The 18,320-nt window shown below is 48.1% G+C and overlaps 1 protein-coding gene across 1 annotated transcript in view; it reads left to right on the forward strand.

Annotated features, from left to right (window-relative positions):
- Positions 1-3,698: 3,698 nt before the first annotated feature.
- Positions 3,699-18,320, forward strand: part of YPEL2 (yippee like 2) — a 31,867-nt gene continuing 17,245 nt past the window's right edge. The window contains exons 1-2 of the mRNA XM_085078458.1: positions 3,699-3,801; positions 14,615-14,927. Of these exons, the coding sequence (XP_084934584.1) occupies positions 14,811-14,927 (117 nt within the window). The 5' untranslated portion in view covers positions 3,699-3,801; positions 14,615-14,810. The remainder of the gene's footprint in view (positions 3,802-14,614; positions 14,928-18,320) is intronic.

An 18,320-nucleotide genomic window follows, 5' to 3' on the forward strand; every position in this document is an offset into this window, starting at 1 on the left:
ACTGATTTATGTATTTACAGTGTAGTTGATTTGAGTTTGTGTTCACAGGAATTCCACTTGCAGCAAGTTTTTGTCCTTTCTGATGATGAGCAGGATAAAATTTCCTCTAGTCCAAGAGGTAAATTCAGTTTTACTACTGGATTGTCATTAAATTACATTAAATATTAGGTTTTAAGGTCAAGTGTAATTTTAAAACCTTGAGAGTTCATATTTAGCTAAGAGAGGTGAAGTGAGGGTTTGTATGTTACAATATTTAGTAACTTCTAAAGGATTTTTGCAGGCTGATGAGAGGATTCCCCAGCTGGCTCTGTATGGCATTTTATTTCTTACAGCACATCCTAAATGTGTAGTAAACCAGAATTGAGGAGCATTAAGGAATGTTCACATGTCTTTTAACATGGAAAGTATTTCTCTGTGATCACTTCAGGTGCTGTCACCTCTCATAAATCTGCAGCTCAAACAAAACACTCAGAATTCCCAGCAGTTTATCCAAAGCAAGAAGGCTCGAGATTCAGGTATTTTAAGCAATTTTCAGGATACACTTCCTTTACATTGTTTTGCCCCTGGAATTCCCCGCGGCCCTGGAGAGAAGGGTTGAAATTTTGTAGCAAACCAAAGCCACAAAAGCTGAACGAATCGCGAATATCCCATCTCTGCCGCGGGATGTCGCCACAGCCCGAGCATTCCCGATGGATTTCCAGAGGGATTCCCGGAGCCAGGCGGGATGGGCAACCCGCAGTGCAGAGCTGCATTTCAAAGCTTACACATTCCGAGTTTTGCCATCGGATGGGGGAATGTCTAATTCTAAAATCGGGAGTATTGCTAGGGAAAGGGAAACGAGGGATCAGCTGTAGGGATTGAGTTTTACAGTCGTTTCTTGGTGATTTTTGGGGCAGGATGGAGCACTGGGGGGTGCTGGCTGGTTTCTTGTTGGACCAAAAGTAGTGATGCTGCAAATTGGGGGGAAAAAACTACTTCTGTTAATGGTGGAAACATCTGAAATGCTGAAAATTTCAGCATTTTTCCTCGTGTCTGAAAAAATTTAGAGCATTCCCACTTTACAAAGAAAGAAAAAAGGCAATATCAGCTGATTTATCTTGATCACAAGGCCATTAACATCTGTTGCAAATAAAATTTGGGAGTGCCAAGAAACTGAGATTTTTATCAGATTTAAACACATTTAATTCCCAAGATGTTGAGGCAATACCTCAGTGGGTGATCTGGGACTTTCTCCCCTTGCAATATTGCTTGATCAGTTGGGTTTTTCTTGTCTAAATGATAAATAAGGTTTAAAGTGATGTCAGACTGAGCAGGGCAAAACAGTAGCTGTGCTGCTCAGGCTCCAAAAAATGAGTGTTTGCAAATAGTGAAATTAAAAATCCTGTTGAGCTGTTCAGTTGAAGCTAAATTGTCAAATGTTGCAGAGCCAAAATTCAGACTTTTTAAAAGAAGAATAGATTTCCCCAAAACTCAGCCCAGGAAAAGTTTTCATGATGCTGCTCAAGCTGTCCTGGCAAAGTTTTTTTAATCAAACTCTGTTTTCCACAACTTCCAAGCTGTGTGAGCCCCCAAATTTCCATGGTGATGCTGAATTTAAAGCAATATAATTCCAATTAATCAACGCCCTAATTCAATCTTATTACAGTAGAAACATTTGTGTATGTCTAAAGAATCTTCATGTTCACCTTATTAATAATAATAATAATGTGTTTTTATCAGCAGACTGAGAATTCTCCTGCACAGATTGGGGAAAAAATTAATTTCACTGCTGTGCAGCAGCCTCATGATGATATAAATTTGTTTTGCCGATGGTTTCTTGCGGTTTCTGGGCGATTTAAAGTTCAAGTAAATTCTGTCACCACTTCCTGCTGATAACCTCGTCTAGATCTGTTAAACACAGAGCTTTTAGCAGCGGGGAGAGGGGCTGGAAAAAGTGTTTGCTCTTTGCTGCTGGCTGGGGAAGGAAGGAGGTTATCTAAGAAAAGAAGAAGCTTAAAGTAAGCCTTCAAAGCAGCCTCCTCCTGCAGCTGGCTAAAGATAACACAGCAATTTTCCTCTTTATTGGGTGTATTTAATAGCTGCTAACTACCCTGCTGCTTGGATCTTTGTTAACAGCGTGTTTGAATTGTGCCACGAGTGTACAGGGTGGGGGAAAAAAATGTCATTTAGTATTTAAAATCCGGTTGTGGAATCTCTTAACCAGCTGGCAGCTGGCTCAGTAATGTGAACAGAGGGGTGGGGTTTGCTTGTGTGGAAGAGAAATGATTTGTAGCACAAAGGTAGAATGTTGTTTTACCCGCAGAAAATATCACAATTGATGGAAATATTGCCTTGTCTCACCCCATATATTTAACATTTGAACCAGAGCATTGCTCTTATCGTTACCAGGAATTAGCAACTAAGGAATTCTGCAGTAAAATATCATTAAGAATTTGCTTAAGCAGGGAGTGTTAGAAGAATAATCTCATAAAGCAAATATATTTCAGCCCCTAAGATGTAGAACATTAATCCTTGGATGTGAGGAATGGACAGATGGAAAATATTAATTAAAAACTCCATCCCTGGAAATGTCCAAAGCCAGGTTGCAGCAACCTGGGACGGTGGGAAGGGCTGGAATGGGATGGACTTCAAGCTCCCTTCCACCCCAAACCCTCCTGGGATTATTAAACCTGTACTTTATCCACTGAATTACTGTTATTAGCACTCAGAGGCTGAGCTGGGACTAAAAACGTGCAGGGAGAAACCTTCAAATTACCTCGTCCTGAGCTGCTGGGTGCTCTGGTTTTAATGACAGAGCTTGGAGGGGATGGCATTTAATTGTGCCCTGGCACTCGCCGGGTGCTCAGGCTGGCTGAGCACATCTGGTTGGGTACAAAAGTGCCACTGTCACCGCTGGAAAAACTCATAGCAAGGGCTGGGATGGAGATTTCCTGGGGAAATATGGGAAATCCTCATTTGTAATCAGCCCTGCGGCGGGTTGGGGAAGCTGGGTTAGTGCTGGTGGATTTTGGGGGTTAAACGGGTGGATTTTGGGATTGCTGTTAGTGGGTTTTGGGGGTGGATTTTGGGGTCAGTATTGGTGGGTTTTGGGGTTAATATTGCTGAATTTTGGGGTCAGTATTGGTGGATTTTGGGGTTAATATTGCTGAATTATGGGGTCAGTATTGGTGGGGTTTGGGGTTAATATCGATGAATTTGGGGCTAGTACTGCTGAATTTTGTGTCTGTACTCTCCCCCCGCGCACCCCACACCGCTAATTACGGCCGTTCATTAACGTGCGCTAATTACCTGCGCGGGGAAAGACGGAAACAACACGCAGCCATTGGAAAGTGACCACAGCGGCCCCTTTTCCCCGCGGCACGGCCCCGAAACCCGGGAGCGGCGGGACTCCCGGGGACGCGCAGCGCGCCCCGCGCATCCTGCGTGCGTCCCCGCGGGCGGCGCGGCGCCTTTAAGAGCGGCGCCGTGTTTGTTGTGCGGCCGCGCGAGCCGCGCTCCCATTGGCTGCCGCCGCCGCAGCCGCTGCGTGCGGGCCCGGCGGTGCGCGCGGGGCGGGGCGGGAGCGCCGCGCCAGCGCCGCGCTCTGACTGGCCCGTGAGAAATGGGCTGCGGCCGGCGGCGGCCAATCGGCGGCGTGTTGCTATGTGCCGGAGGGAGGTGATTGGCTGATGGCCGCGTCGCTCAGCGGCGGCAGGGTATAAGGGGAGGGAGCGGGCGGCGGGCGGGGGAGGCGCTGCGGGCTCTGTGCGCGTCGGCGGCCGCCGCGCTCGGTCCGGCCGGGACGCGCTCGGTGCGGCCGCGGTGAGTGAGGGCGGCACGGAGAGCGTGAGGGCGCGAGGGGCGAGCGGCCGCCGAGGAGAAGCGTCCCGGGCCGCGCGCGGCGGGGCCGGGGCCGGGCGGCCGCGCGCAGCTGCGCCACAGCCGCGTCTGTGTCCGTGTGTCCCCGTGTCCCTCCCCGCACCGCCCCGCGGCCCGCGGAGCCGGCGGAGCATCCCCGGGGGGCTCCAGCGGGGCCGCTAGAGGAGGTGGGGGAGCCCCCGGTGCTGGCGGTGGGAGAGCCGGGCTGGGCGAGCGGCGGCCTTTGTGTGCGCGGCCGGGCGAGGGGATGGAGGCGGGGGCAACAGGTCCGGCCGGAGGGGCTCGGTGCCCCCGGACAGGGGAACGAGGAGGAGGAGCAGCAGAGATGTTCCTTCCCCGCCACCCTTTCCGCCGTGTCGCTAAACGCCCCACAAGCGCTGACCCCGCAGGTGGGACCCTCGCCCGGTGCAGGGTGTGCGGGAGATCGGGAGCTGCAGCATCTTCCCCGGGGGGCTCGGGAGCTGCAGCATCACCCCGCGGCACCAGCTCCGTTCGCCAGCAGCGCTGCGAGTCCCCGGAGCCCGGGCCGTGCCCGGCTGTGGCTGTGCCACCGCGCTGCCATCGCGCCTGGGGGGACACAGGGATTGCAGGGCAGTGTTGCCCCTCCCAGGGCAGTGCTGGCGCACGGAGCACCGAAACCGGGCGCGGGGTAACTCAGCTGGGCTGTGTTGTTGCTGTCGCACCTGATAAGGGTGTAGCTGCTTCCTCTTCTGCAGAGCTCCGCCGAGGTGCAGGGGTGAGGGTGAGGTGCTAACGGGGTTCTGCATCTCCATAGAAACTTCTGGGTTTGAGCCAGAAAAGGCTGAGAAGTTCCAGGTGACAGAGGTAGCCATGGGTCCGCAGCTGCTGGTTTTAATGCTGATTTTTGAAGCCAGGCTGATTTGAAATGTCCACGTTTAAAAGCTGATTTTAAGAGGTAGGAAAAAAGGAAGTGGAATCCTCACCCCCTTACCCTGGGATTTACTGGCGTGGCTCTGTCCCCACCTTTTTGTGTCTTAGAAAACAGCCCGAGGAAGGCCTGTCAGACCAGTGTTCCTCACGTGCAGCTGGGCAAGGGCGGGACAGAGCACAGCACCTGCCTTCCTGCCCTGCCTGCCCGCCCCTGCCCTCCTCAGGGCCCTGCTCCCCGCTCCAGATAAGGATTTTTCCTAATGCGTTTACAGTTACTTAAAGCTGGGCAGTGCAGGGAGGCCTGTGCTGAGTGAGAGGGTTGTAAACAAGCAGATACTGAGGGAGCTCGCCTTGTAATCCGTGAGAGGATTCTGCCTGGAAAGGATGTGTTTTGTGACTTCATCCTCGCAGAGCACTCCCACTGATTCTGTTCAAGATCTCATCGTGCTGGATCCACGCCTCTGGTTCCTTGTAAACATTGTTTGCTGTGTAACGGCAGTGCTGCAGCAGGGAATTGAGATGTTCTCCTTTTCCCCCTGGATCCCTAATTCTTGTTTCCTGCCGAAAGGCCGTGTAAAAGTGAGGGCTGTGCTTTGAAGCTGAGCTTGGCAACGCTGTAGGGAGGGCAGAGACGTTGCTTTCATCTGATGGAGATGTCAAGTGCTTCTCTTATTTATTTCTTATTTTAGTTTCCTTTGCAGGTGTGTCTTTCCCAGTGCCAGGATTGGACTAACTGGCAAAACTGTGTTTGATCCGTGAGCTCCCTTGTGTCCTCTGGATCCATAGATTCTGAATAAATTGTTTCCTTTCCTTGCTGCTTGGTGTGTGCACTTGAGTCAGGGTTGTGTCGAAGAAGACAGCATCCCTACCTGTAAATCCACATTCCCTCAAAGGCTCCTTGACTCATGGATTGAATACCTGTTGCTGAGAGGGAATTTAATTAAGGAACTGGTCACTCTGGTGTAGGTCCTGGCTGGCAGTTTGGAAAGTGGGAGCTCCTTCATCTGGTGTGGTACTACAAAAGCATTGCAAGGATTGCAGAGGAGTGAAAAAATAATTTATTTCTTATTCTTGCATCAACGGTCTTGCCTTTGTGTGTGTAGAAGGGACACCAATAAAGCCAGGCTTTCATTGGGCCGTGGTCATTAACTGGCAGAGCTTTGTTTGCTTAAGCAGAGTCTTCATTAGAGGTCATCTAGGGAGTGCTGGAGCAGAGGGATCCCAGAGTGGAGTCTGGAGTGGGGAAACTGAGAGCTCAGTTCTCTGGGCTGTTTTGAAGCTGATCAGGATGTCCAAGGTGTAGCAGAGTGAATTTATTGCTTGGAAACCAGGATACACAGCTGCCTTTTCCCCTCCTTGACAGAGACCTGTAAGTTGGTCTTTCAGGATGTTCCCTCTTCTCTGTGCCTCTTTATTTGAAGGTCTTGTCTTTTGGATCTCATCACAGTAAATAATGGCTAAGGACAGGTTTCCTTTTCCTTCCAGAAGCTGAGGGAAGTCCATGGAAGAGAGGGAACTGCTCTGACTCAAAGATTTTTCATTTCTTCAGTGCAGATCTTTACCTGATAGATCAGTGTCTATTGGTGGTGCCATGCTGGTTGTGGTTCTGGATTTCTTTTTTCCCCAGACACATTATAGTCCATCTTTTTGGGGGGGATAAAAAGCCAGTTTTCCAGGAGTGCTGTGCCCTGGGCCTGAATCATATTCCCTGTTGCCCCCATTCCTTCCTGCTCTTCATTTCCCTGCATTTTGGCATTCAGTTCTCTCCAAGCCTGGATTTTGCCATGTCATTTTGCCTTTCTGTCCCTGTCTGTCAGGCTCTGTGGCTGTCCTGCAGCACATAAGCTGATTGTTCTTGATTCCTCCTCTTCTCCACAACCCTTTACTGGGCAGCCACATCTTCCAGGGCTGTCTGGGAGTGTTTTCCACCCTCTGATGAGGGATGTGTTGGACACTGGGAGCAGCTCCGTCTCCGGAAGCGTCACTGGACTGGCCAAGCCACTTAAGGCTGCAGGAAATAACATAATTAATGAGACTTAGTTCTCCCACATCTTGTACCTGACAATCTCAAGGCACTTGACAATGCTAATTAAAGCTAATCACGCTCCTCTGTTTTTAGTAAATAGCTATTATGCCTGCTTCACTCTTGCTTTAACAAATGATAGTGCCAGGCACTGTGAGTCACTGGAAGTTATGGGAATGCAGCCTGGTGGAGCTGCCTTCCGGTCTCCTCACTGGCATATCCAGCTAGGGACTGGTTTTTTACACCTGCCCAGGTGTTGGGGAATGTTAAAACGTGAGATGTTTTGCTGACTCACAAAAATACATCGCTTTTAAGCTCTTTTTTTTCACCATCATCGTGGCTTGTACAGAACAAAACTCCCGCGGTCAAGTGAAGGCTGTGAAAGTTCCAAAAGCTGAGGATGCTTTGAATTTGCCCTTCAGAGAACTTTCTGATCTGCTGAGAGGCAAGGCAGGGTGGTGTCACTTCTCCTGTTTCACACTGGCACCACGAGGACAAAACGTAGCGTGGTGTGACCTGGGCATTGCCACAGAGCTCCGGAAGAAACCTCTGGGGTTTCACTGATGAAATATGGCTGGAGCAAGATGTTGCTAAAAACAGACTGCCCAGCATCACAAAAAAAATTTAAAAAAAAAAGATGGGGTTAAGTATTAACTGTGGGGAAATAAGAAATCCTGACGAGAATCCCAGGAACTCCCAGCTCAAACATGCGTCAGTAGGCGCAGAGCTGTGCGAGGTGAGTCAGTTCACCTACCTTGGCAGGCTGGAGAGGATATCCAGGAGGAACTAATGACAAAACCTGGCAAGGCAACAGCTGACTTGACCTTCTTAAACTACATTCAGTTATAAAGTATCTGTCATGTGAAGATTCAAGCTCTAAATCCTCCCCTGACTTTGCCCCCTTGACACACAGCGCTGCTAAAGGGGAGGGAGAAGCGTGGTGGCTGAAGTGCCACGGGGTTTGTCCCTTTTTAATGCAAAAACTGTTGATATTAAAAGTGTTTCTGGCAAGGATGGGTCAGAATTCACCACTTTATCCTCAGCTTGGCTCTGAAAAGAGTCAGGGTAGAAAATAAAGTCACTGTCTGTCCCGTGACAGATGAGCTGCTGGGCAGAGCAAGGCCAGGTTAAAGATGTTTTTCTGAGCAAGTGGGGTTTGTGGGCAGTGAAAATTTAGGAATTTGACCAGGGGAGCTTGTAGTAGTGAGTCACAGCAGGCAGCTAAAGCAGACCCTTCTGTAATGTCTTTGAGGATATTGGAATGATCCTCGCAATAGATAAATGTTCTCTCTCTGTTCCTGGCTTTATCAGGGAAACAGATGATCCATCCAGCACACCCAGGTAATTGAATCCTGGTCATACCTGCGTTTGGCAGAGAGGGAGATAATAAAGTGCTCTGAGGAGCACCAGGAAAATGTGATGATATGAGATTTATTTGGACAGCCAGACTGTTTTGCAATTAAAACAAATCAAGATGAGAAGCTGGGATGATGAAGAGCGTTTCCATTTTGTCAGTGAACGGCCAGTTGGATGGGAAAAGCTTTTCCTTGCTGCCTTTACTTCAGGATGGTGCTAGAACAGCAATCAAGGGTCTTGATTCATTTTGTAGGGCTCTGTGTCTCTAATACTGGCAAAGTCCTTGATCTGGGGCTCCACCTGAGAACGTGGGGCTTTGTTCAGCACGAGGGTGGCTCTGAAACGAGGAGAGCTGCACCTCAGCCAACTCAGCTGCAGCACTCTTACCCCTTCCTGAGGCTGCTGGAGCGAGTTTGCAAAACGTAAAGGAGGAAATGGAGTCACTTGTGTGTTAAATTAGTCCAGCCTGCAGCTTTTATTTGCGGCACGAGTGGGATTTGCTGGTGGGAGCAGACAGAACAGGAATCGCGGTGCTTCACCAGGCGACTTTCCCTGCTGGGTTTGGCACCTCTGGAGTGGCCTGGGCTGGACTTGGGCCCTGGATTTGGCTGGAGGGAGCTGAAGGTGGGCAGCTCACAGCTGTAATCTCGCCCTGCTGCTCCTTATTGGCAGCACAGGCTCTTCTGCATTGCAAAGATATCGCTGCCAGGCAACTCGGGAGAGTGGGAAGAGAATTCAGCCAGAGGTGTCAGTCATTCCTTGGAGAGGCTGAATCTCGCCCTCCCTGCTCGTGTGGTTTCAGAGACAGGCCTGGAAAAAGTCATAAATCATAATCTTTCAATAATACCTTGGAATAAAAAAGGGTTTAAATAAATTTTCTGTAATAAATGATGAAGGCAGGTGATGTCTGTCCTAGCTGGTGCCATGCCTTTTGAGATGAAATTGTAAAGGAAAGGCTTTGATTAAAATATCCAGAATTATTTCCCTTCCCTGCTTCCCAGTGTTGTCTGATGGTGCTTTGAGGTGTGGGGAGAGATGAATGAGAAGTTCTGACACTGAGTGGTCCAAGCACAGCCTTAGGCTGTAAAGAAACTCAGAAAATTGTCATTGTCACCTGCTCTCTGTAGTCAGGAGACAGAAAGGAGCACCTCTGCACCATCTTCACTGAGTTATTTTAACCTGTTCTTTCCCTTTCCAGTTGGCAGAGTGCTGTAATTCACACCAGAATTCCTGCTTGGAATGCAGGAGCCTTCTGGACTTGCTTCTTGCATTTGAGAACCTGAAAATGCACTGGTGTGGGTTATAAAAATGAGTGAAACTTTTAAATTTGATTTAATCTCCAAATTGACAGAAGGTAAATCCGCTGTGTAAAGAACCATTTAAAAATATATTTTTAATATTACTTTATTTTTAATAAGTTTAATGGGTTTTGACTGGATTACAGTGACAAAGCCACACAGACTTAAACAAAATTCTAACCCCAAGGGGGTTTGCTGTGGGGTGCTGTGTGTGTTTTTGACAAGAAGGGTTGTGATAGAAGTGGAGTGATGGTCTTAAAGAGGAAAAAACCGACCAAAGGCCAGCCTTTAAGAGGTGATTAATACAACCACGGTGGCAGTGCTGCCGGGTTGGTGCTGGGAGCTGTTGAGCAGGATAACGCTGGGGTTTTTCCTGCCGGGCTGGCTGTGGAATGTGGAGCACGGCAGGTGCAGCAGGGTTGGCATCCTGCCTGTCCCGGATTCCCTGTGGAGAGTCTGGGATTGCCTCCTGCTGCAGCTCTCCTCATGCCCTCTAGTGGTTTCCTGGCACGGCTCTGGAATGCTGTTTTCCACCTTTTTCCATCCATCCATCCATCCATCCATCCATCCATCCATCCATCCATCATCATCTCCTTTTTCCCAAAACCACGTTCAGTGCAGGAAGAGATGAAGTGACTTGCTAGGAGATACCCAGAGGAGGAAAAGGGGTTAAATAGTATGATTTGTGTTGTAATTGTGTCCATGCAGCTGATCAGAGTAAGTGCAGAGGGTTCCTGCTGGCTGTTCCCCACGTTTTCTCACGTTCTTTTCCCATTTCCAGGGTTTGGAGGGTGAGCTGGAGGAGTGCAGGTGGTAGAGAAGGACAGTCAGGGATCAGTGGCTGCTACTGCTGCTGCTGAGCTCTTTGCAGTGTCACCTCAAGGTTTGAAATTGGTGCATTTCAGAGACTCGATGCTGAAGGTGTGAAGCACATTGTGTTCACCCATCTGCTCCTTTCTTGGCTTTCCCTCGTGTTCCCTGCTTAAATTCAGGATGCTCATCCTTCCTCCCAGAGCTGGTGCAGCACTGAGGATCTCCAAAACTGTCCCAAAACAGGATTTTTTGTCACCATCAGGGTATAAAATGCTTCTTTAGCAGTGCCAGGTGTCCCTGAGAGTCCAACACCTCACACTCTGATAGCTTTTATTCCACAGGGAAGCACAACTGGGCATCAAACCCAGACTCCAATTAAAGACCAGCCTTCCTCCTTCAAGCTGTATTAAGGAATGTTCAGGCAGTTTTTGTCAGGAAAACCCTGATAAGTTGCTGCACTTGCCCTGAGAATTTCCTTAAAATCACTCTCAGAGCCTGGAGAGCCCAGGCTGCCACAGTTCAGGCACAGAAAACTCCAAACCCAGTTCCTTTAATGCTTTCCTTGCATTGGGAATCAGCACATCTCAAACTCTTTCCATATTAATGAGACACACCAAAGAAAGCCTGGGTTGGGTTTCCAAAGAACTGGATTATTTCAGAGCTGCTGCAAACAGCTTTCTGTAGCATTTGCTATATTCTAATAAGTATTTTGCAGGCTGAGGTTTATCTTTAAAACTGAATAATCCATAAAACAAACCCTCAGCCCCAACAAACCTGTTGTTTGTCCTGCCACTGTGAATATTTGCATCTGAGCTGCATTGCAAATGGATTTTATTCAAAATTAGGCTCATGTGTGATGGTTTTGTTCTCTGGCAGATGGACTTGTACCCACAGTGGCCTTGTCTGGCAAGTGCTTGGCACAGACTTCCTCCCTTTTTTTGTGTTTCCTGAATTGCTGACAGCTTCATGTGGAAAGTGGGTGTTGGACACCCACAGGTGGAGGGTGGATTCTGAACCAAAAACTGTCCAAATGGCAAAATGTGTGTCGTGATTTTTCCATCAGGAAGTTGATAATCTGCTCCAAACTCAGCAGGACAGCCCAACACACCCAGTGCAGGCAAGCAGAGCATTCAGCTGATTGTCTCACTGATAACCCACAATAAATGATGGTGAAAGCTTTTTCTTTAGAATTCTTTCCTTTTGTCTAAACCAGTTTTCTGACTTGTGATTTCATTAATAGAGGCACAAATTTCTCTTCCATTGAATCGAGTGTGTCCATCCCAGAGATAAATTTCTTGTGAATGAGAAAAGGAAAATAATGGATGATGGAGCTGGTGACAAATCCTCATCTCTCTGACAGTACTGGGCATGATGATAAAGTGAACAAACCTTTTATTGTTCTGTTTTAAAGTGAGTGGAATGACTCCACTGCTGCCCACTGCCTGTGCTGCTGATGAACATGAACTCATCATTCTGAAAACCAGAGGCACAGCCCAAATTCATCCTCATCCTTTGTTCTGCAGCAGAACAAATGCACTGTTAGCTGGCAATTGTCTTTTAATTCAAATGGAGTTGTCATTAGGACATGAAAAATCCAAGGGGTTGGGTTTTGCATTGCTGGGAGCCACTGAATACATTTCAAAATTCTATTTAAGACCCAAATTGGTCCTCACAAGCTGCTGGCTGTGCTAGTAGGATGTCAGAATGCATTTCCTATAGGTTTTCCCTCGTCTCCCATCCTATGGTGAGGACAGAGCTCTTGGTACACAATGCACATGTGATCAGACTCTGTGAAAGTGGTGTCTTGATAAATTAGAGCTGCCACAGCTGAGCTTATCTGAAGTTTTTTATTCAAGGCATTTTCTTAACAAGGCTTCCCACCACGATCTTGGCTCACAAATCTTTATTCTCTGCCCTGCCTTAAGCAGAGAGATGGAGTTTGCCTTCTCAGCACAGCCCTGAGAACAGGAATTGCAGTTCCTCTGATACCATCTCGCTTCAATTTTTTTTTTTTTTGTCTGCTTTTAAAAGGTCAAATGTTTTTGCTGACGTTCAGTGTGTTATGAGGTCAAATAAATGAATGCTCATGAAATGCTTTTGCAGAAAGCTGTGTGCAGCAGATAATTCCTGTGTGTGTTCATTGCTCTGTCAGATAAATGCAGCTGTAGTATTTCCTGGTTTATTCATTGTTCTGGAGCATTGATGCTTAGCAGGCCTGGACAGAGGGGTCAGCAAACAACAGACTAAGGGATTGCTGTGACATTATTCTGGTTGGGGTGTATTTATCTCCACTGGGCTCTGGGGCTGCCTGTGGATTACCTTTTCCAGCTGATCAGGAAAGGAAAGTTTGGCATGACTGGATGGAATTGGTAAAACTGGTGATTGTTCTGTTTACTGATCCATGCTGAAGGGAAGGAGAGAGGGAATTGCACCATTTGATTACAAGTCAAGTCTGAGGTGTAGACAGTCTGGATTCTCATTCAGGAATGAGTGATTGCCAGTCCTTCCTCCTGCTTTCCTCCAAGGGAATCTGTCTCCAGACAGGCCTTGGTGCCTTGGGATCCAGAAAAAACACACTTGGTCTGCTGTTCCCTGCTCTTGGAGGCTCACAGATTCCAGCTTTGAGATCCTTTAGGGCTGGGATAGACCACATCAGCTGCTGGATCAGGACCTTTGGGAATGGTTTTGTATCAGCAGAAAATAAGGATTCTGCTTTGTTTTACATCTGGTTCCTTCCTTGTGCTTGAGTGCTTCTCACCTTGGATGGGAAAGCAATGCTGACTAATGCAAAATGAACTCTGTTCTGACAAAATTCAGAGAACTGGGGCAGGATACAGGTGAAGGCTGTCTGATTGCTTTGCTCTGATGAGTGTAAAAAGCAAATCTTGCTGAGATGCAGAGCTGCAGCTGTGGAGCAAGCAGTGCTCAGGGATTCTCCTCAGCAACTGGCCAGGTAAATTCCTGGCAAGACCCACTTTGGGCTGGACAAGAGAGGGGTGAGTTCCTAACAAGCTGGGAAATGAACCCTTCTGTGTCAGGATGGGTCCTGCTCAGCTGGGGCTGTAACTGTAATTGGAAAAAGGTTAATCTGATTAGTTGGTGTTTGCAAAAAGCTTTAGGAATGAGCAGTGCCATGGAAGTGCTGAGTGTCGTGATGGTGATAGATATGCTTTGTCAGCAGTTTGCCTGATGAGTAAGATGCTTTTTTCCCATTTGACTGTGAGGGAGCTGCCTCCTGAAGAAAAATATTTCAGAAAAAAAGGGAAAAAATGGGGTATCCTGTTGTTTAGTGGACTCTGCCTCCTGTTGAGCACTTTGTGTGGTCGTGGTCCCTCTGACCATGATGCCTTGGAGAAAGTGTTGGAGGCAAGTTGTTCATAGATGCCTAAGATGTTATTTCTTTATTTCTTTATTTTGGGGATGGGTGGTAGTGGGGAAGTTGGTGTTGTTCCATGTTTGATACACACAGTGCAGGCTCAGAAACTGAGCAGAATCACATGTTTTAGGGAAAGGAAAATCCTCCTGGGAGGAGCAACCAGAGTTCATGATTAATTTGTAGAGCGTGCATGCACGCCATGGATCCAGGAGGGAGGGGAGCTGCTTCCTTTATGCTTCTCCATCCTCAAAAGAAACATTTGGAGTGGGAAGACTTTTGTAGGTGTGGGATCTGAAAACCCCATTTCTGCCAACAAAGAGAGACCCAGACTTGAGCTGCCTTGCAGGTGCTGTCAGATGATGTTGGAGTGTGAAATGGTGTTTCCATCCTGAATAGGGTTTTTAACTGTCTCTTGCTGTCAGGAATAGTCTTCAGAGGCTGTGCCTTGCTTTGGCTGCTGTCAGATGTTCAGATAAAAAAAAATAAAATACTGGAGTGCAGTTTGTAGAGTAGCTTCTACCTTCAGAGCTTCTGGGGAGTTACAAAGAGGAGTGTAATGAAGGAATTCTCTATTTCCCGTGTGGAAAGAGGGGCAGAATGGAGAGAAAACCTAGCTTGGTGACTCGTGGTCCTGCCTGGTGGCTTAGAAAACCCAGATTCATCTCCCTGGGGTGGCTTCTGGGGTGTCAGAGCTGTGAGTCAGCCAGGGCTGGCTCTGCTCCCCACTTTCTCCCTGGGGGAGTTTTGAGAGACCAGGCTCGATGGAAATCATCCCAGCATCTTCACACCTCTGCAGTCATTTCCAGCTCCATTAAGTGCTGGAAGAATGGATGGAAATAGCAGCAGGGAGGTGTGAGGGCAGCCAGCAAGTGCATAAATACCTGCCCTCCTGATCTAATCCACTCCTGTCTGCTGCTCTGCACCAAACCCCAAATCCCCTCCGATCCGTCACAGCGCCGTCACCTCTGCCAGCTGAACATTCTATCCATTTCACCGCAGGTCTGTGCGAAGCCCCGAGCTGCCTGTGCCCAAACCTCCTCCTCTGCAGCATCACCAGCGTGTGGAGCCTGCCCCACACACCCCTCCACACCGAACCACGGCCTTTACCTGCGTGTTCCGGTGTTTCCCGTGCGACCCGTCCTGCGGGAGCGCCTCCTGGGCCACCCCGGACTTCAGCCAGCGCTCAGTGGCTCCAATGGTGAAGATGACAAGGTCCAAGACTTTCCAGGCGTACCTGCCTTCGTGCCACAGGACCTACAGCTGCATTCACTGCAGGGCTCACCTGGCCAACCACGATGAGCTCATTTCCAAGGTAGGTGCAGCCTTACCTAGTTCCTGCCTTTTTCACTTGTCTCTCAGAAGGATCTGTTTGTGAGCTGCTGGGTTTGTGTTAGGTGGTTGTGGGGTTTTCAGCATCCTCCTGAGGGGCAGTGGAGGGGCTGGTGGTGATCTCTTCACTCTCAGGAGCAGGGAATGGCTGGAGCTGAGTCAGGGGAGATTTAGGTTGGATATCTGGAAAAGGTTTTTCATCCAGAGGGTGGTTGAGCACTGAAAGAGGCTCCCCAGGGTTTGGTCACAGCACCAAATCTGTCTGAATTCAAGAAGCATTTGGACAATGCTCTCAGGCACAGGGTGAGGTTGTTGGGGTGTCCTGTGCAGGAGTTGGACTCAATGATCCTGATGGGTCCCAACTCTTGAGAGTCTTGGGATAAGCTAAATTAAAAGCTTTCAGAGCCAGTAAATGCTTTGATGGAAGCCAGTAAGAGGAGCTTGTTCTGAAGTGGGAAAACTAAACTTTCCCAGTGTCTGCTGGAGCCTGCAGTGCCTGGCTGTGGTCAGGAACTGAGTTCCCAGGTCTCGGCTGCCTTGGAATAACTGTTCCAGAAAGTTTATTCAGCTTATAAAATCTGTGTTCAGAAAAAACAGGCACAGCCAGAGATTTACGAGCTGAGCCGAGTGGAAATGGTGCTGTGAGCTCTGTGTGTGCAGCTTGAACTGTTCAGCTTCTTGGAGCAGCCTGGGGAGGCCTGGATCACCAGGGACAGAATGCTGTGCCCTTTGGAAAGGGGTTTGAAGTGGAAATGGAGCAGCATCTGTGCCCTGAGGTGAAATGCCTTCACCTTTAGGGTGACTCCAGGCTGCTGTTCTCAGCTGTGATGGGGCAGTGACTCCCTGGATTTTGGTTTGATACCCTGAATTTTGTGTTGGGACACAGAAGGTGCTTTACTGGATGAGGAGAGAGGTTTGTTTTGCTCGCTGTTTTTACAGTACATTAGAATTTGTGCTCTGCTTTTTATTTTCTCCACTCAGCTGGTCCCTATCCAGGGAAAACCAAGGCTGTGCACTGCCAGTGCTTTCACCTTTGATGCTTCCTTCCCCTCCTTGTTCCATGTCCATGCTCCAGTGCAGCCAACTCTGCAGGTTCAGGAGCTTCCAGCAGGGCAATGCCAGCTCTGCCAACTGCTTGGAATTTGAGCTTCTAGCCCTAGGCAGGCAGAAACTGCCCAGGAATGCTGACTGCTAAAACATGGACACAGAGGGAAAAGAGGGGAAGCACAGTGGGACTTGTGTAAGTTAACTCCAGTGTGCTGGGGGATCTGCTCCTTCTGAAACTGTAGGTTGAGGTGTAAATTAATAGTTGGGACCACATCGCTGGTGGAGCCACTAGCAGGTCGTGGAATTTGGATGCAAAGGGTTTGGGGTTTCAGGCTTTGTCTCTCAGGGTTGTAAACACGAATAAAAACACATTCTTTGTGTAATTGGAAACCTTATAAAAGCAGTTGTGCAATCGTGGCTTGTACAAGTGGCTGTTTGACAGAACAGAAGGGCAGTCCCTGCCTCCAGGGGCTTCCAAAATGTGGAGGAACTTTCCCAGGCAGACTTAAATAGTGGCTTTTTTATCTGTTTGAGTTCAGTTTGCAGAAGGCCCCGGGGAGATGTTTCAGTCCTTTCATCACAGCCTTATGTTCTCATCCCTGATCCAGGCAACTGCTTGTTTCCCATATGAAGATGTGGCAGAGGGAAAGGGAGGATGGAAAAGGAGATTCTGAACCTGACTGTGCCACTTGCATCCAAACAGCCCAAGTGACACCACCCCGGGGAACATTCCCAGAAAACAGGCTTTATGTAACAGCAGGGTGGTGTGGTTTGACTCCATGGAATCAATTCCTCTGCTCCCTTTGCCCTGGGTTGTGCAGAGACCACAGAGAGCTGAGCTGCTCTGCACTCCAGGAGCTTGGAGCTCCTTTATGCACACACCTTGCAGCACTGGCTTGAGCTGCTGGATGAAACACAAGCTGGAGCTGAATCCCAGGGTTGTTCTGTGTCCCTTCATGCTTTCATTTCCTCTCCATCTCCCAAATTTCCCCTCTCAGCTCTTCAGCACCAGTGGTAACTTAACTCTGGTTTCAAAGTGTTTTGCCAGCACCAGGTATCCAAAACTCTTTGACAAATATGCCTTGGCAGGGCAATTCTTGCTCCCTTCTCTACTTCAGGAAAACCTTGTGCTTTAAAAGGGGTAGAAGGTTTCTCAATACACCATTGCTATTTAGAGAAAACAATCGATGCTGAGGCTTTTAAGAAAATCCAAAGCTGTTACATGAAGCCTGTTACCAAAATGTTGCTCACTTGGCCTTTTATCTCCTGCAGCCTGAGGGAGAAAGTGGTTTAGTGTGTCTGATTTGTAACAAGATCTAAATTGTAGGTTGGACTGTCTGGCCAAGAAAGGCCTTATTGACTGAGGAAATATTAAGGTGATCAGATAAATTGGGTGGAGTGAGTAGTTTTCCTTTCTGTGTTCCTTTGGTGTCTGGGTTAGCATGAGTGGAGGTTCTTGTTCCCTTGGAGCAATGCATCATTTAAAAGGCTGTGCCAAATTTAGTACATTCTCCTGTTTCATTGCTTTTTCCAGTGCCTAAGTGGGCTGAGACTTTGGGAACTCAACCCTGCCCTGCAACAGATTCCTCTGTGACCTTGAGGAACTCACTGGATGTCTTTGTTCCTCTTTTTCCCCACCTGAAATGCTGCTGCTTTGTCCAGTCTGCTTGGAAGGTTTTGCAGCAGGTCCTGTCTGCTCTTCCAAATTAGTACAGTGTGTCCCAATCCTCTTTGACTTTACTGTAAAAACAAAAGTACTCTGCCAGGCAACTGTACTTAAAAAGCATATTTCAATGCCAAAAAAATAAGTGAAAGGTATTTCTTGTTACAGGGAAATATCCTATGATTTTTAGAATGTTCAGGAAAAAATGTATAAATTCCATAATCAATGTCTCCAGGAGGGAGACACAGGAGTTTTTCTTGATAAATATGCCTTTTGCATCATTTTCTAGAGGGCCTGGGGAAGCAACCAGCAAAATAGACACTTAGCAAGGTAAAATTCAACAAGTTTCCCAGACTGGAAAGTTGCTGGTTTGATGCTGATTTGAAAGTTGAGGTGATGCTGATTTCTCCCTGCTCTGTGCTATTCCATCCTTTCCTGTTTGAACCCATTTGGTGCCCTTAAAGCAGGATGGCAACCAGAGCACAAAGGCACAGACCAAAGATGCCACCGGAGTGTCTTGGGTGCTGATTTTTTGTGCCACATGAGCAGTAATTCAGCAGAAACGTCCCCATTATGGAAATATGTGGAGAATGTCTTGTGGGCGTCCTGCAGTTTTCTTTTTTTTTTTTTTTTCCCCATGAATTACTGTGATCCAACTGCTAAACA

The sequence above is a fragment of the Lichenostomus cassidix genome, chromosome 19, assembly GCF_008360975.1.
Source record: "Lichenostomus cassidix isolate B80296 chromosome 19, HeHo_3.0, whole genome shotgun sequence".
Lineage (NCBI taxonomy): Eukaryota > Metazoa > Chordata > Aves > Passeriformes > Meliphagidae > Lichenostomus > Lichenostomus cassidix.